Source organism: Schistocerca nitens, chromosome 3, assembly GCF_023898315.1.
Source record: "Schistocerca nitens isolate TAMUIC-IGC-003100 chromosome 3, iqSchNite1.1, whole genome shotgun sequence".
In the NCBI taxonomy this organism is placed as follows: domain Eukaryota; kingdom Metazoa; phylum Arthropoda; class Insecta; order Orthoptera; family Acrididae; genus Schistocerca; species Schistocerca nitens.
In genome coordinates this window covers 377,992,383-378,016,626 of record NC_064616.1, presented here as the reverse complement: position 1 = coordinate 378,016,626, position 24,244 = coordinate 377,992,383, and the positions used below count along the sequence as shown (strand labels likewise).

Sequence of the window (24,244 nt, the reverse complement as noted above, 5' to 3'; positions counted from 1 at the left end):
CCTTGGTGCCAATGATGGTCGTATGCGTGTTTTGCGCCGTGCAGGTGAGCGCCACAATCAGGACTGCATACGACCGAGGCACACAGGGCCAACACTCGGCATCATGGTGTGGGGAGTGATCTCCTACACTGGCCGTACACCACTGGTGATCGTCGAGGGGACACTGAATAGTGCACGGTACATCCAAACCGTCATCGAACCCATCGTTCTACCATTCCTAGACCGGCAAGGGAACTTGCTGTTCCAACAGGACAATGCACATCCGCATGTATCCCGTGCCACCCAACGTGCTCTAGAAGGTGTAAGTCAACTACCCTGGCCAGCAAGATCTCCGGATCTGTCCCCCATTGAGCATGTTTGGGACTGGATGAAGCGTCGTCTCACGCGATCTGCACGTCCGGCACGAACGCTGGTCCAACTGAGGCGCCAGGTGGAAATGGCATGGCAAGCCGTTCCACAGGACTACATCCAGCATCTCTACGATCGTCTCCATGGGAGAATAGCAGCCTGCATTGCTGCGAAAGGTGGATATACACTGTACTAGTGCCGACATTGTGCATGCTCTGTTGCCTGTGTCTATGTGCCTGTGGTTTTGTCAGTGTGATCATGTGATGTATCTGACCCCAGGAATGTGTCAATAAAGTTTCCCCTTCCTGGGACAATGAATTCACGGTGTTCTTATTTCAATTTCCAGGAGTGTAGTATGTAGATATAATCAACTTGAGCGTGAGGACGCCCAGGAAAACCATGCTGTCATGGATTAAGAACGATTTACGAGTAATCTTTGAATAAGGCAGATATATCTCTGAGTCTAGCTCTTCTTGTTGGGATTGTTGAGGCCAGGCAGACGTCACGGGCTGTCAGTCGTGAGCTGTCAGTTAGCACAGTAGTATGGAAATAAGAGGTAATGTCGCCTGGTATTATGTATAATTGCAATTGCGCGTTCTGGTCTGAAGTTAATGTTAAAAGTTTGTATTTCCATGAAGTGAAATAATAAGTACGTTACATAAGAGAAAAATGCGTATAAAAAATTATTTTAAGTTGTGCCCCAAAAGGGCCTTCCAGAAAAAGGATTCTGCAAAGAGGAAATGAAGTCCGTATAAGTGCACGGCGACCGAACTTCCACACAGAATCCGACGCACAATTTATATGTCATCTCTCTTAGAACAAATAAGAGATACGAGGTACTGTCGTAACTGATCAGCAAAACTTTAGAGAACAGCTCTGTATAAAAAGATACCCTGTAGGAAGCCCGTTTAATTACGCTACGATTGGGAACTAAATGATGGTATTGTAGGACTGTATCCACAGGTATCACAACTTCCAGCTCAATACATTTAAATATAGACATATACTCTCATTTATATTATCAAATAACATCCCTTTATCAATCTTTTTTATAATTTACATTCTTATTAGATCCTGCTACAGTGTCCTTGACGAAGGGGTTATTGGTATGCAGTATGACTCCCTGGTTAATGCATATTACGTGAAACTACGAAATGAAGAAGTGTGTCTTCGCGTCATGAATCTGACAAACGGATCAGCTGATTACACGTCAAGTAAAGGTGTGACGAGTACCGTTACAATTACCTTTGTTGGTTTGGGCTTTCCTAACGGGAAGATCTGCAACCTGTCCTTTGAAATTGCGGACCAGCGGCTTAACGATGCTCTATAGGTATATAGTACTCTGTACACTATTACACGTGAACGTTAGCAATAACAGGGTGTTTAATGTAGAGAATGGCGTTCATTTCCGCGCAGATTGTCCACGCAAGTGCCGTGTGCAAACGACGTATTTTGATGCTGTCATCACTGGTGCGCCAGCCGCTGTCCCACCGACATTCGCGGCCTTATTAAAAAGTTCATCTCCTTCTGACAATGTCAGTGCAGTACCAGTTTCATAGTCAATGAACACCGAGAAAACGTCTCCTTCTGAGACTACAGCATTTTTCACAACTGCCGTTGATGAAGCTTCCATGACTGAATGAATTCAGCAACCTACAGAAAGTTCTTCCGAATTTACGTACGCACCAATGGATGCTGCTCCAGCTCTGAATATGCCAAAGAAAGCCACCAAAGAAAAATCCGAGGATCGTGACTCACAATCTTCGTCCACTACGAAGAAGAGTCGTGTCGCGATAAAATAGGAACCGGAGCTACAGGTACAGCTGAAGAAGAATGTAAGCAGGGTTGTCGAGAAACTTAAATGACGGGGAACCAGCCAAGCGCCAGGCTCCCGCAAAGACTGCCCAAAGGCTGTGGAAACCGAAATTAAGCCACCACCTCCACCTCCAGCCCCAGGCGATGAGGCCTGGTGAGCTGATGATGATACGGGTGGATACTGAGAACCTCATCATCGGTGATCAGATGAACAAGTCCCAAACTTTTAAGGTAACCACAGTTAACAACAATCGCATCCAGAATGCCGTAAAGGTCTGTGTCATGCAGGAACTTTTATATAGAACGTATGTCGACACTGTACTCCTTCAAAAAAGCTCTAACTGAAATTTTCATTCCCGTTTATGTTGCAACTGCCGGCCGGTGTGGCCAAGCGATTCTAGGCGCTTCAGTCCGGAACCATGCGACCGCTACGGTCGCAGGTTCGAATCCTGCCTCGGGCATGGATGTGTGTGTTGTCCTAAGGTTAGTTAGGTTTAAGTAGTTCTAAGTTCTAGGGGCCTGATGACCTCAGATGTTAAGTCCCATAGTGCTCAGAGCCATTTGAACCATTTTTTTATGTTGCAGCTACTAACAGCAATACAGAGGACGCAGCTGACACCGCAGTTACGTACCGCGAGAGTATACATGTCACCGACATCAGTATTTGAGGGATATCCTGCAGAACTAACGGACTATTAATTGTAAATATTTATGCGTCCTCCAGTAGTGGCCATGGGCGGGAGTGGGATGGTTTTTTTCGGACGGATGTACCTGAGTTAATCGGCCTGCACACTGCCAGTATTCTTCTCGGAGGGGATTATAACTGTATGATCCATGCCAAGGATGAAATTCTTCACACCAACATTTGCTAGGAACTCAGGTGTCTTGTTCTCGACCTCCATCCCCGTGATGCGTGGGAGAAACTATACTGATGTGACCTACGACTCGACGAGACGTACTGATAAATTTTACGTTTCGCACAGTTCACAATATTTCCGACCACAGCACCTACCATGCCTACGTGAACCACCACTGCTCCCCATTCCACCGGGTAAAGGGTTACTGGAAGCTCGGTATTAGATTTTTACGGCATGAGGAGCTGGATGTGGAGAGAGACCGCTCCTGATAGCAAGCTCTCCGATCCCGCCCCTGCTACAATACGACACTTGAATGGTGGGTCAAGGTAGCTAAGTCTAAACAAAGATCTACGACTATGTTTTATGCCAGATAAAAGAAATTTTGGTGGAATCACAGAACTGAAACGTATTACCAAGGATTACGAAACCTATACCAAGACGCTAGCCACCCCAGTTCCGAAATTTCCCGCAACATTAAGAAGTGTGAAGCAAGAATAACGGAAATTCAGAGGACAAGACTTGAAGGCCACTTAGTCCGCACGCAATCCAAGAACGCTGCGTCTCAGGAAACCGCCTCCCTATACCACCTTCTCAGAGCGTTCCGAAGCCGCAACGCTACCATCATTGTCGACATCACGGATGCAGCAGGGCACAAATTCACCAGCAGTACCATGCGCATGCCCGTTTCAGTGACCTCAACCGGAAGCAGCCAGTAGATGCACAAACGTGTGATGCCCTGGCGTGTAGGATATCCATCCGTCTCACCGTGGAGGATGCAGATACACTTGAATCTCCTTTTGATAAAGAAAGCATCTACTATGCCGTTACCAGGGCGACAGGCAAGAAAACTCCAGGATCGGATGGACTGACATCGGACTTCTACAAGTATTACTGGGAACTTCTCGGGAACACATTATGCGCCATTGAAAACGAACTCCATATGGGAGGGGATATATCCCCAGAATTTAAAGATGGGATTATCGTACTCGTGCCGAAGAAGGGTAATAACAGACAACTAAACAAAATGCGACTTTATTGAATGGTAATTTTAAAATTATGACACGAGCTTTGAAGACTCGCATGCAAAGGGTCTTATGTACGTTCTGGGTGAGCGTCAACATGGTGCTGTTCCTGGAAGGAGCATAATTCCTGGAAGGAGCATAATAAACGCCGACTGTACCCTTCTGGACATTACCAGCGCCTATGCAAAGTCCAAGGAATCTGCTACACTGCTCTTCCTCACCTTATCGACGGCTTTGTACGCCATCGCTGTAGAACCCCTCCTGATCATATTACCAGAAGAAACTTCAGGGCTGGTGATTGGTAATATCAGGTATCAATGTATGTTCTACAAACATGACCTGTGCCTTGGAGCAACAACTCAAAAAGACCTTAAAACAGGTGGCCATGCCACTCAGGAATTCGCGATAGCATCTGAAGCCAAATCAAACGATACAAAAACCGTTCTTACGGACATCGAAATGCACATCCGCAATTTTGAGGACATGGATTGGCGGAACGCCGGCAGTTATTATAAGTTACTGGGTATGCCCCTGGACACAGACTCAGCGAGGATGAACACCTGAAACAGGGCAGACGTGTTACCTCAGTTTAGGGCTGCCCTTAAAACGAATGGGTTCAAAATGGTTCAAATAGCCCTTAGCACTATGGGACTTAACATCTGAGGTCATCAGTCCCCTAGAACATAGAACTACTTAAACCTAACTAACCTAAGGACATCACACACATCCATGCCCGAGGCAGGATTCGAACCTGCGACCGTAACAGTCGCGCGGTTCCGGACTGAAGCGCCTAGAACCGCTCGGCCACCGTGGCCGGCTAAACGAATGGGGACAGGCAACTTAATATACTGCAAAAAGTTCAAAACATTAAACTTACAGTTACCAACAAATTTAGTTACCTGGTGCAGATCCTTCGCGTGCCACCCACTGTAATTACCAGCATTGAGAAGGCCTTCTGCTGGTTCGGGTTTGTGGTAAAAAATTGGAAATTTGTTGTAAGGTCTTGTTGGACCAAACTGCTGAGGTCATCAGTCCCTAAGCCTACACACTACTTAATCTAACTTAAACTAACTTACGCTATGGACAACACACAAACCCATGCCCGGGGGAGGACTCGAACCTCCGGCGGGGTGAGCCGCGCAGACTGTGACAATACGCCTCAGACCACGCGGCTACCTCGCGCGGCGTTTGGGTTTTGTCACGAGGAGTAACATCTTCAAGGTCGGCTTGGAGACTCTGGTTTTGCCAAATACGTAGGGACGTCTCAACTTACTCGACGCAAGAACGCGAAGTACGGTCCTCTTAATCAATCGATTCAGGCAGTCTCTTGAGACCCCTAAAGACAACACAACCAGTATCTTATTAGAAATATGGGGCCCAAGTCGTCTTGAACCCTCCATTGATGCATCAACGATTCCTCTTATGTTGCCATACGTAAGAGCGTGCTGTTTAGAATTCAGTTACATGTATAAAGACTGTCCTCCCCATTCAAGTTCCGCCGGTCTGACGAATAAGGTAATATATGACTTCCTGACAAAAACTACTAGAAGAAACCCTGTTGAACAGAAATGTCCGCGTTACAAATGGAACATTATTTGCATGAATATCGTCAGTGACTTCTAGCGGCCAATGACAAGATACCTACTAACGACAAACTGCAAAAAATCCACCTGGCGGTTTCTCCTATGTGTACTACCTGTGGATTGGTGGACACTATAATTCATCGACTCAGCTGTGGGCCTGCTAAACAAATTACTGCTCTTTTATCCAGGGCATTGGCAATCATCTACCGCTCCACCGAGAGGACACAGAAGTTACGCTATCCCTTATCCCTGAACAAAGAAAAACGGTGACGCACTAATGCTCACGTCATTCGAAATCGAACAGCAACTTTCACCAACTACTGCTCTTATACTGAATATGAACATTTTAAAATCGAACCTGACCTGTACTACTCTTAGAAGTATGGGAATATGTTAGACATTATGATAGCAAAATGTTGGACTGAGTACTGACTAATCGAAGTATTTCATGTAAACTCCGAACGAACGGACATCGAGAAGAAGCTCCTTCATTTCATGGAATAGCAAGAAGTTCTTGGTTTTAGCTCTTTGTTACATTCAGCGAGAGTATTGTAAAAGTATTTTTCAACTTTTTCAAGATTTTTTTTTATTTTAAGAAAAACTTCCTGATTTATTTTCAAGAAATAGAGAATTTTATTTGCTATAGCATTATACCAGCAACTATTTACTCAAGAAGAAGGCGTTTACGTTTTTTTACGACTTTACTCTTTATTTCAAGAAGAGATAATTTAGTATTTCTGTCAAGGCGCTTATGTTATAGAAAAATGAATAATAATGACGAAGAAGCCACACCGACGTAGGCACTTCTGGCAGGCGTTACGGAAGAGCTAAACGGGTGGAAGGAGGCCAGTAAAAGAAAAGTGAGCCTGACGCCTAGGTTCGAATTCCAGTCTTGCTCAAATTTTCAGCTTTCCCCATTGATTTAAATCATACTCACTGGCAGCTAATGTCATTAAATATTTTGTGTCTTAGTATTTTGCATAAATTTCAGTTTGTTACCTATTTCTTACCTAAAGCCACACCGGAGGAAAAGAGATCCTTACAGACGGCCGTATCTATTCATTGCACTGACTTAGAGCGTTAAATTTTCTACACATCCAAGTAACCGTAGACCTCATTATCTGACATAAATTTCAACTTTGTACCTGTAACCATTCCTGAGGAAAAGGGGTGTTAAACACATGGGCGGACAGACAGACAGAATGGCGGACGACAAATGGCAAAAGAAAAGTGATATAATCACAAAATAACAATTTTCTGATAAATTAAATTTTATGTTGGTCAATGGACAGTATCCCACAGGTTTTAGTGGTGGAGTTTCCGGGTATCGAAATAGGAGACATAAATGGCCGCGTCTTTTGATTGCATTGACTTAGCAGCTTAACTTTTTCACACTGCCAAGGAACTGTAGACTGTAGTTGGTTGGTTGTTTTGGGGGAAGAGACCAAACTACGAGGTCATCGGTCTCATCGGATTAAGGAAGGACGGGGAAGGAACCATCCCGGCATTTGCCTGGAGCGATTTAGGGAAATCACGGAAAACCTAAATCAGGATGGCCGGACGCGGGATTGAACCGTCGTCCTCCCAAATGCGAGTCCAGTGTGCTAACCACTGCGCTCGGTGTGGACTGTAGTATGTGACATAAATTTCAGCGTGTTACCTCTATCCATTCCTGATAAAAAGGTGTCATAACAATCGGAAAGATAGACAGACGGACAACAAAGTGAGCACATAAGGGGTCCGATTGTACCGATTGAAATACAGAAATCTAAACAGTAAGTGAACTGTTTATTACTTCAAAAGTAATCGGCATAACTGTTAAATTTACCTCACTGTGAGACAATACGGTCAATTTCTTCATGAAAAATGCTTGCAGTTGCCTACGGAGCTATGACTATACCAAGACGTGTATCTCTCCGTGCGAAGCAAATCGACAGCCACGAATGTCTTTCGGCAGGGCTCTCTAAATATATGGAAATCACGTGAGGAGAGATCGGTACATTTTGAAGAATGTGTGAGGGTTTCGTTGCGAAACTTTTGCAGCGCAATCGAAATAACATTTCAACATTTGGGCCCGCCTGCACCTACTTTTTTTCCGCTACTCGTTTTCATTTGGCTGCTCATTATATATTCTCTATTAGTACTGTTGAAGATGCCATGCAGGTTAATGGGTCAATCTTTCACGAACCCACGAACACGTTTTATTATGGTCGGCGCAGACGAAACATTGTTTATGGTGTCTTTTTGAGTACACTTGGTGCTATACGGGTCTGGTGTCATTCCGATTTTAAAGCGTTTCTCTCGCAACATCTGCAGGTCTAAACTGGAGCATTAAAGTTTTTGTGACGGAATTTGTTCTCGCTTGAAGAATGCGATACGTGTCTTTTACGAATATGATGCGAAAAATGAATCCACGGATTTTGTAGACCAGTGCATCTGACTGTGGTTGCTGTCGATGTAATCTGGAACGGTGCTTTAAGGATATTTGCTGACCATATGGTCCATGCCCCGGCTGAAAAAAATTGCTTTACTTTTTTAGCTGATATGGGCCAGAGGGACGCTACCTGTTGTAATTTGAATAACAGAAACGTATTTATAAAGTGCACTAGTTCTAAGCGATCCATGTGCCCTTTACGATGTTCCCATATTGTACTCAGTATTAAGCGCATTCTAATTTTCCAGTTCGTTTGACATATAATCTGAGTATCTGCAAAAATGTACATCTCTTGTTTTTCGTGTTCTGTTACACTCTGAAGCCACTCTTTATGAGTTGGTCGGCTTCTGTGCCCAACCTGTAAGATGGTGGATTTGTCCTTGTCAAAAACTGGGCCACAGAGCCACATGAAACCATCGTAATATTTTCCTAGTTTTAGTCAATTAAAGACACTGAGTTGATATTCTCGAGAATTTTTTAGAGTTGTATTGACATGCTTTACCTGTTTGATATTTAACTTCTGAACTTTATTTACCACAAAACACTTACAAAAATCCAATTTTCATATGGTCTCCTTGTACGTAATAAATACATGAGACATTTCAGCCCTTCGAAAGCTGCCCAGGTCGACTGTTGGTGATGCGATTGTGAAGTGGACACTCGAAAGAATAACCACAGCTAAAACAAAACCAAAAAGCCCTCATGTACTGATGGACAGGGACTTTTGAGCTTTGCAGAATATGGTTATAAAAAGTCGCATGAAGTTAAATGAAAACATCACTCCTGAGTTCCAAACTGCTACCAGCAGTCCAGTCAGCACTATTACTGTTCGTAGGGAGTTAAAAAGAAAGGAGTATAACGGTCGAGCAACTCTTCGTGAACGAAGAGCTTTTGCAGTCAGTGCTACGTGACGGTTGAGGTAATGTAAAGAGTGACGCCACTGGCCAGTGGGTGACTGGAAACGAGTGGTTTGGAACTGGTGAATCACGCTGTACGCTGTGGCAATCCGAGGGAAGGGTTTGGGTTTTGGCGAATGAATGCTTACCTGTCATCGCGTGTAGTCCCAAGAGTGAAGCATGGAACTGGTGGTGTGTTATTGTATAGGCGTGTTTTTCGTGGTTGGGATGTGGTCCCCTTGTTGGGCTTAAAAAAGCGCGAAATACCGAAGGATGTAAACACATTTTACAGCAATGTGTACTACGTACTGGAGAAGAACAGTTCGGAGACGATGACTGTATATCGGCATGACAATGCACCCTGTCATAAAGCAGCATTTGGGTTCAAAATGGTTCAAATGGCTCTGAGCACTATGGGACTCAACTGCTGAGGTCATTAGTCCCCTAGAACTTAGAACTAGTTAAACCTAACTAACCTAAGGACATCACAAACATCCATGCCCGAGGCAGGATTCGAACCTGCGACCGTAGCGGTCTTGCGGTTCCAGACTGCAGCGCCTTTAACCGCACGGCCACTTCGGCCGGCCAGCATTTGGGAAGGAATGGTTTGTGGATAATAACATTCCAGAAATAGATTTCCCTGCCAGTATTCCTGACCTAGTTCCAAGAGAACGTCTTTGTGTGAGTCAGAACGGCGACTTCGAGCCCCCAGCGTCTAACATCACTACCTTCTCTGGTCTCGGCTCTTGAAGGAGAATAGGCTGCCACTCCTCTACAGACATTAAGACTCCTCATTGAATGTGACCCGGGCAGAGTTCAAGCCAACATAAATGTGAAAGGTGGACACACCCCATATTGATGACCACAAATGAATATCCGGCTACTGTTGATCAGATAGTGATCTACATTGGAAATGAAGCGCTACAGTCCCCCACTTCTATGCATATTAAGTTTCTTTCATCCAGAGCTGATACCCTGCTTCATAGTCAACTGCCAGTCTTAAAACACCTCTCCATTTATGGGGCCCATGGCTACCGACGGTCATCACTATAGTAACTTTACATGCCATAGGAGCTACGATTTCATTTCATGGCAATTACATTTATTCACATTGGTCCACGAGACATAATGATCTCTCATTTAATTTTTACAGCTCATGGGTAGCAACGCACAACGTTTAAGGCTACATTTCTTTACACTGATCAGTGCAGAAAAAGTACGCTTATGAAACGAGCAGATAAATAGTAACGTATAAAACAACAAATAGAGGGCAACGTAATGTATGAAGTATATCAGTTCCCAGTACCATATTATAGAAATGAGAGCATATGAACAGGATGTAGAAAGGAATACAGAGCAAGGTACATGTTAATAACAAGGCATTCCGCAAATAATTATGTGCAAAACGAGCCATTAAAAAAGCTCACAACCAAAGATAGAAATGAAATAAGGAAGCTTCACCAAGAGACAATACCCTACGTACAACGATAGTGGAAATTTGACTGATACATCGTGGGTCTAATATACTGATTTCGTTATCTTTAAAACACGTTCCTATTTTAAGCAAAGAGTTTTCCATTCCAACTGTAATGCACCACATGATGACTGTATCGGCAGCGCCATTTTTCGGACACTCGCAGCACCAGTCATTAACCTGTACCGACACAGCACCCGTAGCAACTGCGAGCTGCTTCCAGTCTTCACTCTGCTTTCACGAGGCAATGACCGAGTCCTCGAACACTGACCTCCCTACGATATCTTCCACGTGACAGAAAATTCCGTGTGACCAGCTTCGACAGGGCAATATTTATACCCCGTTGCCAGTCAGTCATCTGCGAATAGCTGGGCCATGTTATGATGCCCACCCTGTGTCGGATAGTTCTGTGAAGACAGCGACGTACGTATGACGCAGCTGCAGTCATCGTAGCCAGGTCCCGAACTCTCGACAGCTGATTAATGGCGATTCAGTCGAACAAGGTAATGAGTGTATTAACAGGCCGTAAGCCAACACTCCAGGCAGTCAGGGAATCAGTATTCTCATCAACTGTGGCACCATTGTGGTACGACACAGTCATATCCCAGCTGCTAGTAGAGCTACACTATGTGATCAAAAGGATCCGGACACCTGGCTGAAAATGACTTACAAGTTCGTGGCGCCGTCCATCGGTATTGCTGGAATTCAATATGGTGTTGGCCCACCCTTAGCCTTGATGACAGCTTCCACTCTCGCAGGCATACGTTCAGTCAGGTGCTGGAAGCTTTCTTGGGGAATAGGGGCCAATTCTTTACCGAGTGTTGCACTGAGGAGAGATATCGATGTCGGTCGGTGCAGCCTGGCACGAAGTCGGCGTTCCAAAACATCCCAAAGGTGTTCTGTAGGTGTCGGGTCAGGACTCTGTGCAGGCCAGACCATAACAGGGATGTAAATGTCGTATAACCAGTCCACCACAGGCCGTGCATTATGAAAAGGTGCGCCGCGCAGTGTGGCCACGCGATTTAAGGCGACATGTCACGGATAGCGCGTCCCCTCCCGCCGGAGGTTCGAGTCCTCCCTCGGGCTTGGGTGAGTGAGTTGTTCTTAGCATGCGTTAGTTTAAGTAGTGCGTAAGTCTAAGGACCGATGACCTCAGCAGATTCGTCCCTTAGAAATTCACACAAATTTGAACATTTAAAAAATTTTGAACAGGTGCTCGTTCGTGTTGAAAGATGCAATCGCCATCCCCAAATTGCTGTAGGCCTGTGCTGTGATAGTGCCACGCAGAATGACAAGGGGTTTGTCCCCTCCATGAAAATCACGACCATACCATAATACCACCGCCAGCGAATTGTACTGTTGGCACTACACACGCTGGCATATGACGTTCACCGGACATTTGCCGTACCCACACCCTGCTATCGGATCGCCACAATGTGTACCGTGATTCGTCACTCCACACAACGTTTCTCCACTGTTCAATCGTTCAATGTTTAGGCTCCTTATACCAAACGAGGCGTCGTTTGGCATTTCAAAAATGGTTCAAATGTCTCTGAGCACTATGGGACTTAACATCTGAGGTCATCACTCCCCTAGAACTTACAACAACTTAAACCTAACTAGCCTAAGGACATCACACACATCCATGCCCGAGGCAGGATTCGAACCTGCGACCGTAGCAGTCGCGCGGTTCCGGACTGAAGCGCCTAGAACTACACGGCCACTGTGGCCGGCGTTTGTCATTTACTGGCGTGATGTGTGACTTATGACTGTCATAGTACTTGCAGTGGATCCTGATGCAGTTTGGAATTCCTGTGTGATGGTCTGGGTAGATGTCTGCCTGTTACACATTACGACCCTCTTCAACTGTTGGCGGTCTCTGTCAGTCAACAGACGAGGTCAGCTTATACGCTTTTGTGCTGTTTGTGTCCCTTCACATTTCCACTTCACTATCACTTCGGAAACAGTGGACCTAGGGATGTTTAGGACTGTGGAAATCTAGCGTACAGGCGTATGACACAAGTGACACCCAATCACCTGACCACGTTCGAAGTCCGTGAGTTCCGAGGAGCACCCCATTCTGATCTCTCACGATGTCTAATGACTACTGAGGTCGCTGATATGGAGTACCTGGCAGTAGGTGGCAGCACAATGCACCTTATATGAAAAACGTATGTTTTTGGGGGTGTCCGAATACTTTTGATCAAATAGTGTACCTGACTGCCCAGACTCTTTTCATCTGTGTACTCTGCTGTGTCGATGGGTCTACTGGCCAAAGTCTAGTCACCTTCATATGTTCCGGGGCTTCAGCTAAAGTCACTCTAACCCTATACAACTGGGGCCTGATGCAGCCAGCCGTACCTGTCCATCTTCGGGTTTGGAATTCGGGGCACTGGGTCGCACTGCCGTCACTTGGCCTCCTTTTTTGGACAACAGCGGGTGCCGCAGCGGGGACTGCTACGTTATCGGTTACAACGAGACGTCCACTGGGGCTGACGCAATGTCATCGGGCGCTCGATAGGTGCTGCAACTGACAGGGACAATGCTGCAAGAGCAACACAGCGATGCTGTGGCAGCGGATTTATTTACCGCACTCACCGAGGTCACAGATATCAACTCCTCGTGGTAAACAAGGCTGAATGATATCCACTGGCTGTCTTCTTCTGCTGCATCCACATCCGTCTGTACATCCACATACATGACCACTCTTGAACTCATAATTAAGTGCCCAGTAGAGTTTTTGTGGAATTAACTTCTTGAAGCTTTTTCCTTGTCGTTCCGGTCTCGAATAGTCCGTGGGAAAAACGAAAACTTAAAATCTTTGCGTGCGACCTCTGATTTCTTTCTTTTTTTCCAATCATTGTTTTGCCCTGTGTAGGTGGGCGCCCACAAAATATTTTCCACATTTGGAGGAGGAAGTTGGCATTCGAAACTTCGAGATAAGATCCAGTTGTAAGGAAAAACCTCTTTGTTTTAATGAGTGCCACCGCTTCTTGCGTATCATATCTTCCACCTATTTATAGCTAATACAAAACGAATTGCCTTATTTGAACTTTTCTGTGTTCCCTATCAGTCCTATCTGATGAGGATCCCACAGGGCGTAGCAATACTCCAGAAGAGAGCGGTCAAGTATAGTGTAGTCAGTCTCTTTTGTATACGTGTTGCATCTTGTATGCGTTCTGCCAATAAATCTCAGCCTTTCGTTGGCTTTTCCCATAACATTATCTATGTGATGGTTCTAGTTTAATGTATTTGTAATTGATGTAATTGTATCCAACTGAATTTACAGCCTTAGGATTCTTGTGATTTATCGTATAACCGAAATTTTGATGACTACTTTTAGTACTCATGTGGATGACCTCGTCGGGCGTTGTGGCCGAGCGGTTCTAGGCGTTTCAGTCTGGAACCGCGCTACCGCTATGGTCGCAGGTTCGAATCCTGCCTGGGGCATGGATGTGTGTGATGTCCTTAGGTTAGTTAGGTTTAAGTAGTTCTAAGTTCTAGGAGACTGATGGCCTCAGAGCCATTTGAACCATTTTGGATGACCTCCCATTTTTCATAATTTAGCGCCAACTTCCATTTTTCGACCATACAGATAGCTTGTCTAGATCATTTTGCAATTGATTTTGATCACCTGATGGGTTAAATCTCCGAAGACTGTAAATCTCCGGTAGAGTATCTCCCTCTCACTACAAGTCATCTAGACACCGTGCCACACTATACAGGCGTCTCCGTTATGATCTTGGGGTAATTTCAGTGGTCATTCGTATTGACTGTTGATCTTTTACCTTTCAAGTTTCTTATCCTGCCTACATTTATCTTCTATATGCTAACGTGGGACACTAGTTCGTAAACAAAAGGAAGAAAATAACGTTATAGGTTAATGTTCTGGCTTCTAAGATGTTATCGAAGACTAAGCTGAGCAGGCATGTAGAAGAAAATTGCCCTTGTCGTGTTCAAAGGTGCACATGTGCATTTGATTTAAGAGATCTGAGTGAACTACGGCAGATCTAAATCTGGGTCGCCAGGATGCGGTTAGCATAATAGCCCTCCAAATTTTTAGTCACTTGGTATATGCCTGTAGCCTAGTGGATAGCAGAGAGCCCATAACACTTCCACAAGACGCCAGGTATCACTTACATTTTACTCGATGACTTTCCGTCAATTATTACGAACTGTGACCTTCTTGATGATTCCTGTCGAACAACTCCGATGATACTCTATAGACGCTCACTTCAGTAGATGCCACCGCTTGTGAGGAATGTTGTCAAAAGCTTTCTGGAAATTTAGAAATGTTGAATCAATTTATGAACACTTCTCCGAAAAGCGACTGAACCTACGCTGTGGGATATCCCAGCCGATAACGACATACGGCATTTACATTACTTCGTGGAAATAAGAGCCAACTTTGTTTCACAGAACTTCTAAGTTCTGAATCCGTGCAGAATATTTGAGAATAGATCGTTTTCATCATAATTTCATAACGTTCGAGCACAGTATATGTTCCATAGTGCTACTGAGAAACGATGTCTATAACATAAGTCCATACTTACGTATACTTCTGTTTCCTTTACCGTGTATTGATGTGATCTGCCCACCTTTCCAGTCTTCAGTTACTGTACGGATCTTAAGTCGTGCGAGCGGTTGCATATGATGCCTACTTATGAAGCGATAACATCAGCATACTCCGTAAAGGAACCTAGTTGGTATACAACCTGGACAGAAAGACTTGCCCTTATTAAATGATTTAAGTTCCTTCGTTATACCGAGGCTGTCTACTTCTAAGGTGCTCATATTATCAGCATTTCTTCATTTGAATTTTTCTTTGGTAAGAGAATTTCGAAAAACTGCATTTAGTTGCTCCCCTTTAGTGTCGCTGTCATCGATAACATTATCATTGCTGTCACGCAGTGATGGTATTGATTGTGTGTTGGGGTCGGTATACTTTACTTATGACCAGAATCTCCTTGAAGTTTCGGCACGCGGAGTGGCCGGTGGTTTGAGGCACCCTGTCACGGAAGGCCCGCCCCTCCCGCCGGAGATTCGAGTCCTCCCTTGGGTATGGGTGTGTGTGTTGTTCTTAGCACAAGTTAGTTTAAGTAGTGTGTAAGTCTAGGGACCGATGACCTCAGAAGTTTGGTCCCTTAGGAATTCACATACATTTTAACACTTTTTTCTTTCAAGTTTCTGACAGATTTCGAGACGGAATTTCGTTGTGGAAACTGTTAAAGGCATCTCACATTGAAATCCACTGTCAACTCCGAGGCTCTACGTTCCTTTAAATCTGGCATAATCTTTTCATTGCTTCTGCAGCTGTTCCCTGACCTATTTTGTGAACCACGGAGCAGCTATTAGAACAGTTACTGCTACATTGGAACGTTATCAAGAATTAAGTGAGTTTGAACGTGGTGTTATAGTAGGCGCACGAGCGATGGGACAGAGCATCTCCGAGGTAGCGAGGAAGAGTGGATTTTCCCGTACAACAATTTCACGAATGTACCGTGAATATCAGGAATCCGGTAAAACAACAAATCTCTGACATCGCTGCGGCCGGAAAAAGATCCTGGAACAACGGGACCAACGACGACTGAAGAGAATCGTTCAACGTGACAGAAGTACAACCCTTCCACAAATTCCTGCAGATTTCAGTGATGGGCAATCAACACTGGGGAACAAACATTGTACCATGGGAAGTAGTGCAGTAATGGGGCTCCTGGTGCACTTTTGATATCAAACTGATATGCAAATTAATTAAATGGATCAATTAATTACCCTGACACACTCACCCCACCCACAGGTTATGTCATGTGTTTTCCCTGGCCGGCACGTGGGTCTATCTTCGGTAACTAAATCTTCGGTAACTAAATAATCATTCACGTGGAGTGTTTTTGGGAAATATAGCTTCTGATCTTCAAAACATACAGCAGATATCACGCCACATTTACTTACGTCACCAGGCGCGTTCGGTAGGCAGTGCCGCCGCAGAGTAGTTGTCCACTCCACAGATCAGCCACGGCTATTATGAAGGGTCTTATAATGCGACAGTAGTGAAACTCGTCGCCTTTTAATGCCGTCGAAGCGTACCTAGCACCATTGTTGTGTGCTTGGCGCAATAACTTAATTATGGAAAGAAAACTGAATTGCTGGCAATGTATGCCTCCACACGCCCGCCGCTGGGTAAAATCTGATAAACACATTATTTCTTCTCCTAAACACTTATGGAATGACATTACTTGTGAGAACCAACCATAACTAGTAATACCGATTTTCGGCTGCATGTGTGAGAACACAGTCCTGGATTGGGATACAAATACACCGTCTGATTTAATATAGCGCCTCTGTGTAATACTCGCCCTTGTTGAAGTATGTGTTACGAAAACCCATGTAGTTTACAGGGGAGGGGGGGGGGTTAAAACTGGATGCAGACGGAGCATGATTGTTAAGCTTTTCTTGGTCTTGAGTGTCCAGGTTCCCCCAAGCCATCTCAGTCATCTACCCGATTCCCAAATCTGCTTTTCTTGGGTGTTGCACGGGACAAATCACTTTCTGACACTGAAACTGAACATTACACAGAACTTCACTCTTTTTGGGTTTGAGGCCGTTTGTGGCAACCAGTTTACAAGTGAAAGAAACGCAAAAGTGTACCAATATATGGAGATGGTGAGAGGGTGAGGGGAGGAAAGGAGAAAAAGTAATAAAGAACGAAGTGAGTGTTAAACGGGAGGAATTATGGATAAAGTTAGAGGAAAGGAGACGGAAAGGAAATATTTCCTCTTATGCATCAGACGATATGCCCACAGTACTACGCACTTCCTCTCTTTTTTTCTAGCTTCAGATTGTCGAAATTAAGCACGTCTGGGCACAAAACTGATGCAATAAGATGTTCGTCATGAATCTCTGTTTTCCTGTCAATAACGCTTCTGTTCTTAGCTTAAGAGATGCTATCTCTGTCCAAAATACGGTATAACTTGATAACAATCTACTTTGGCAGCAGTAAATGCTCGTAAATAAGGAATCAGCCTGAATACCTACCAAGAACTCTAGTTCCGATGGTACTGACTCTGTAGTTTCAGGAACAGAGCAATGAGCTAGCATATTGTCTTGTCTTAATCAAAAGGATGTACCGGGTGCTTCTTTGTTTGAAGCTCATGAGAAACGTCTCGAAATTCGAGACGAAGTTAGTCAATGCGGTAGCAAACTCCCCATTCCGCCCTTTTAATCGTCGCGTTTATTTTCGTTGTGTTGATATGACACCGATCTCGTCAATAGGATTTGCCACCGACTCTGTCATATCGCCAACAGTATTCCAGCAAACGTCTATGCTGAGCTGTACCAGTTTGGTAGAAAGCTTACTCAGACCAGTTTTGTTAAAGTAATTAACGATACTCATTGAAGTAGTTATTAATTTAAATGTCTGTGGTGCAAATTCTTTGAGAAACTTGTTACCGTTTAACACGTGTTGCAGTACGGTTGCAATGCAAAGAGCTATACAGAAGAGTCGCTTATACAGGAAAAGTTCAGCCTTTATATTGGTTGGCTGCCTTGGTCTGTTACAAATGTTGCACCTTCTAAATCCGTGACAGAAATTTGTAACTTTCTATTGCAGACAAAATTTCTTTCCAAAAATTGAGATCAAACTACTAACTTTAGCAGGAAACTCCATAATGCGGAAAACGTGTAATTTTATTTGCATTTCGGAAGTCTGCCCAACAGTGGTAACACATTCCGTTTTAGTATAGTATCGTGCCGTTAAGTATACTTCAAAAGCAAATGACTTGGTCACTAAGGAACCTTTGATTTCCTGCTGGACATCTGCTTTAATTTTTTCAGCTGCTGCGGAAACAGTGCGTGATCATAAATATTTATGCAGCCATATTTCACATATTGTGCAACTATGTCTAAAAGTTCTTCAGCCATTCACCTTTAACAATATTATACGAAGGTAGGTCCAGGGTACAGAGTCGAGCGTTACTGCTACTACGCCGGCCGGAGTGGCCGTGCGGTTCTAGGCGCTACAGTCTGGAACCGGGCTACCGCTACGGTCGCAGGTTCGAATCCTGCCTTGGGCATGGATGTGTGTGATGTCCTTAGGTTAGTTAGGTTTAATTAGTTCTGAGTTCTAGGCGACTGATGACCTCAAAAGTTAAGTCGCATAGTGCTCAGAGCCATTTACTGCTACTACTAACAGTGTGTTTTGTTCAGGTGTAATTAACTAGGTGTCTCTCAAGAGTTTTTCACTTTTACCGCATTTGTGCGTGATTTAAGTTGATGGCGACGACCCTTTCTTGATACAATAGACAAAATCACATGATTTGCATCGCACAAAACTAAAATATTCGTTCGACTGTGCACAATGTACGGTCGAAGAATATTTCGATATAGCTGACAACTGATTGTCCCTTGAGAACAGAAAGAATTCTTTCTTCACTAACTTTTCCTTCACTGCTACTGACAGACACAAATGACGAAGGCGATGGTGACAACTGCACCTCGTGCGAAGTTTTAGAAAGCACCGTGTAACAAAGACAGGTTACACGTTGCACTCAGATTAAGATTCACTCCTTTGTAATAACATACCAAATCACAGACACAAAACCATACAGCATGGCATTCATGCTGGACTTAAATATTCACAGTGCTGATTTTCCATTCTGACATAAGATGCACTGGTGATTAACAACGTTTTAATTACTTATTCTGCAAAGCTTTATAAATTTATATGATATAAATAAGCCTTCAGTAAATTTCATCGATTATCTGCAAATTATGTTTCTCTCATACGATATGCATTTGTATACTACAAAAGAGTAACACTTCTGCATTCAATTATAAAACCATGTGTCTGGGATAGCTTTAATGTGGGCTAGGATCCTCTGCTGCGGAAAGATGTTGCGCAGCTGAAGGACAGATGACAGTTATAAAGGCTTCTGTATTGAGACTTGTTTACAATCATTGGTTCGTGGTGCTGTAAGTTCAACGACGTGTCCCCAATGCCGCTGGTTCCAGCTGCTGACAGCATACACTGCTGTTGTCGCCGTCGTTGCTGTTGCGTCGCTAGGTTCTTGGGTCTCCTGGCCGTAGTGAGTGGTGCCGGAGGCGGCGGTTACGAGGTCCCCAGGACTCATGAAATGTACGGGCCCTGTGGCGTGCGTCACTTCACATGATGCTATAGGTCTTACGAGTTGCAGTGACCGTCTCCGGCGGGGAACGAGGTACTATTTCACACCAATTTAATAATTCGTAGCTACACGTTGAAGCTCTCGATAACACATAATAAAGTAAAGGACTTTATTTTGTGCCTTTTCATGCACTTACTGATTTCTCGCCTGAACCCGGACATAGCCAAACGTTCGCGAAATATGTCAGGCAAGGAAACTAACGTGACGTGACAATTTCGTTGCAGGGCCCGTATTTCTCATGGGCTCCACGGGTCGTCGGGCTGCGTCACGCTCCAGTGTCTGAAGCGTAGTGGCCATCTGTTGGTACCCGAGGGAGGATGGAGATGGCTGGGTCCTCACATCATACTCTCGGGACATGTCATACTGTCGGGACGACGGTCAAGTGTGGGGCTGCCCTTGGCGCCTGGATGCTTAAGTGGCAGGCAGAGTTCGTATCCCGGCGCTAGTAGAAACGTCTGTGTAACCAGCGCGATGTGGAGAAGCACAGGGTGGGCGTCACAGAACTGCCAGCTGTTCGATGATGACGAGTTGGTTCTTTAAATTTAAATACTCTTTTCTCATGCTGATTTCACAGTAACGTCGGCGTTAGTTAGTCTCTCCGATTGTTCTGTGCTGGTGCCGACGACCCAGGTGTCGTAATTGAACTGCAATACCTCCCTGAAAGCTCGCTCTATTTCAGTGCTTGTATTCCGTCAGCACAGAGGTGGTTGTGAAGCCGCTGACCATGCAGTAGCCTGATTCTGCTTTGACATTGCAACTACTGGTCCTAAGTCTCTTTTATAACTTTTCCACGTTACATTTCTCCCATCTACGAAGAAAATTCTCCCTCGAATTTTCATTAAAAACAAACACTTATTTAAAAAACTAAAACTCCATCCGCACAGGTCATGGAAGGCCCAACGGTACCGACCGGCCGCCAAGTCATTCTCAGTCCACAGGCGTTACTATATGCGGATATGGAGGGGCATCTGGTCAGCACAGCGCTCTCACGACCGTATGTCAGTTTACGAGACCGGAGCCTCTACTTCTCAATCAAGCAGCTCCTCAGTTTGCCTCACAAGGGCTGAGTGCGCCCTGCTTGCCAACAGCCCACGGCTGACAGGATGGTCACACATCCAAGTGCTAGCCCAGCCCCGACAGCGCTTAACTTCGGTGGTCTGACGGGAACTTATTTACACTCTCCTTTTCCACCTGCATCTACGGTTTCGCTTTGTCCTTTGCACAATTTATATTAACCGTCTGACTTCACTACCACTTAGGTCTACACAGAGATCATTGTTCATGGTTCACTTCGTCCGTCGTCAAATTGCTTCTGTTCGGTGCTATTATGACTAATTTGAACTCTCAGGGTGAAGGCTGTCAGGGATGGGATTTGGTCTACTTTCCTCTTGAACTGCTATTGCACGATTCCTATTACAGCGAAAATCATACAGGCATTTGAGGATGAGGATCGCAGTACTTTTTTTTTTCTCCAAAAGGAGTTCCACTGACATGCAGCCATGCTCCGTAGCTAACATTCGATCTAGGGTGGCGTGTAGGGTCGGGTCTAACATGTTATTTAGAAAAGTTAGGTTTGCTGCGGGTGAAATTTCAAGGGGTAGGTGGGATACATAAGTCAGCGTGTAGATTATATTCAGGGAAGTGGTTCTTGTCACGGTGCCACGTAATCGGAATGTCTCTCTGGATGTGTCACATTGGGTACCATTAATTAACAACCATTGACCATGTAGTTCTATTCGCTGTGTGCCAGTTTGTCGACCTCGCTCTTAACAAGTACAGATAGTGACATTGTGGTTTGTTACAGAATATAGCCAGTATAGACCAACTCTCGAAAAGCTCTGTTTCGTCCAACATGACATCTTTCAAATATTTTGTAGCATAATTTTGGCTGTTTAACAAGGAAAACTCACATGACCTCGGAACGGTATGTACCTGTTTCGCAGAGCAGATGGTGAATGGCCCAGCTTGCCAGTGTAGTAATTCCTGTGTGAAGAGCAGGAGATGGGAATGTCTGTTCGATGCCGTCAGTTGTGCTTCCTGGCACTTTTAACTGAACAAATTTTCGTTGAGCCTTCCATGCCAAGGGGTGTACATGAAAAATATAAAACTTAAATCTACAGTTTTTCCACATTCATGGTAGATGAATATAGCTTGTTCTTATAGTGACAGAAATTCTTTCCTCACTGCTGTTAGTAATTCTAATGGTGTGGCTAATTCAGCTTGGATTTTCCATAATCCTTCGAGGAATTGATCCGGTGGTATAGCAGTATTGGTGTTAAATCCCCGCAAACAGCGGGTAACAAGGCTTCCTGTAATTCTGTGGTCTCAGTGTGCGCATCAGTAACACTATTGGTAAGGTTATGGAGTAATTTTGGAAGAATGAGTATCTACACTACTGGCCATTAAAATTGCTACACCACGAAGATGACGTGCTACAGACGCGAAATTTAACCGACAGGAAGAAGATGCTGTGATATGCAAATGATTATCTTTTCAGAGCATTCACACGAGGTTGGCGTCGGTGGCGAACACCTACAACGTGCTGACAGAGGAAAGTTTCCAACCGATTTCTCATACACAAACAGCAGTTGACCGGCGTTGCCTGGTTAAACGTTGTTGTGATGTCTCGTGTAAGGAGGAGAAATGCGTATCATCACGTTTCCGACTTTGATAAAGGTCGGATTGTAGCCTATCGCGACTGCGGTTTATCGCATCGCCACATTGCTGCTCGCGTTGGTTGTGATCCAATGACTGTTAGCAGAATATGGAATCGGTGGGTTCAGGATGGTAATACGGAACGCCGTACTGGATCCCAACGGCCTCGTATCACTAGCAGTCGATATGACAGGAATCTTATCCGCATGGCTATAACGATTCGTGCAGCTACGTCTCGATCCCTGAGTCAACGGATGGGGACGTTTGCAAGACAACAACCATCTGCACGAACAGTTCGACGACGTTTGCAGCAGCATGGACTATCAGCTCGGAGAGCATGGCTGCGGTTACCCTTGACGCTGCATCACACACAGGAGCGCCTGCGATGGTGTACTCAACGACGTACCTGGGTGCACGAATGGCAGAACGTCATTTTTTCGGATGAATCCAGGTTCTGTTTACAGCATCATGATGGTCGCATCCGTGTTTGGAGACATCACGGTGAACGCACATACTGGCGTATCACCCGGCGTGATGGTACGGGGTGCCATTGGTCACACTGCTCGGTCACCTCTTTTTCGCATTGACAGCACTTTGAACAGTCGACGTTACATTTCAGATGTGTTATGACCCGTGGCTCTACCCTTCATTCGATCCCTGCGAAACCCTACATTTCAGCAGGATAATGCACGACCGCATGTTGCAAGTCCTGTACGGGCCTTTCTGGATACAGAAAATGTTGGACTGCTGCCCTGGCCAGCACATTCTCCATATCTCTCACCAATTGAACACGTCTGGTGAATGTGACCCAGCAACTGTCTCGTCACAATACGCCCGTCACGACTCTGTGGTATCGTATTGAAGCTGCATGGGCAGCTGTATCTGTACACGCCACCCAAGCTCTATTTGATTCAATCCCCAGGCGCATCAAGGCCGTTATTACGGCCAGAGGTGGTTGTTCTGGGTACTGATTTCTCAGGATCTATGCACCCAAATTGCGTGAAAATGTAATCACATGTCAGTTCTAGTATTATATATTTGTCCAATGAATATTCGTTTATCATCTGCTTTTCTTCTTGTGTAGCAATTTTAATAGCCAGTAGTGTATGATATCCAGACGGTCCCTGAGTATACCTAAGCCATGATTAGTCCTCTCGGCTGCGGCGTGAATTTGAGTCATTAGCGTTACGGCCAAAGTGCGTAATGGTCTCGTCAATGTTTCAAATGGTTCAAATTGCTCTGAGCACTATAGGACTTAACATCTGAAGTCATCAGTCCCCTAGAACTTAGAACTACTTAAAGCTAACTAACCTAAGGACATCACACAAATCCATGCCCGAGGCAGGATTCGAACCTGCGCCGGCCGCTGGTGGCCGAGCGGTTCTGGCGCTATAGTCTGGAACCGCGCGACCGCTACGGTCGCAGGTTCGAATCCTGCCTCGGGCATGGATGTTTGTGTTGTCCTTAGGTTAGTTAGGTTTAAGTAGTTCTAAGTTCTAGGGGACTTATGACCTCAGCAGTTGAGTCCCATAGTGCTCAGAACCATTTGAACCATTTTTTTTTTCGAACCTGCGACCGTAGTATTTGCGTGGTTCCGGACTGAAGCGCCAAGAACCGCTTGGCCACAGCGGGCGTCCGTCAATGTTTATTCTGGCTTTCTCCAGACTGGCGAGCTGATCAGTGTGCAAGACCACTATCCTTGTTGCCTTTTACTTTCGCCTGTACTTTTTGTTACGTCTTATTAGTAGTTTCTCGGTCCTCTGCTTCAGCTATTCCGATAACTGTTTTCGAAATTCGACTGGCCACGCCTAGCCAACTCTTTTTCGTCACACTCCATATTCATCAGGTGCTGTATCGTCCATGAGCTGTAACTTCCACCCTCCTAATTTCGTTCCTTACGCCCAAATATTATAATCTATTCTGACGATCTGACACTATCACGTCCTTTTGTCATGTGAACAAGACACTACCTGTTAGAGGA

The 24,244-nt window shown here is 44.9% G+C and overlaps 1 protein-coding gene across 1 annotated transcript in view; it reads left to right on the top strand.

The window, feature by feature from the left end:
• Positions 1-2,307: 2,307 nt before the first annotated feature.
• Positions 2,308-24,244, top strand: part of LOC126249241 (octapeptide-repeat protein T2-like) — a gene marked incomplete at its 3' end in the record, with an annotated part of 91,344 nt that continues 69,407 nt past the window's right edge. Inside the window, exon 1 of the mRNA XM_049950898.1 lies at positions 2,308-2,436. Within this exon, the coding sequence (XP_049806855.1) occupies positions 2,308-2,436 (129 nt within the window). The remainder of the gene's footprint in view (positions 2,437-24,244) is intronic.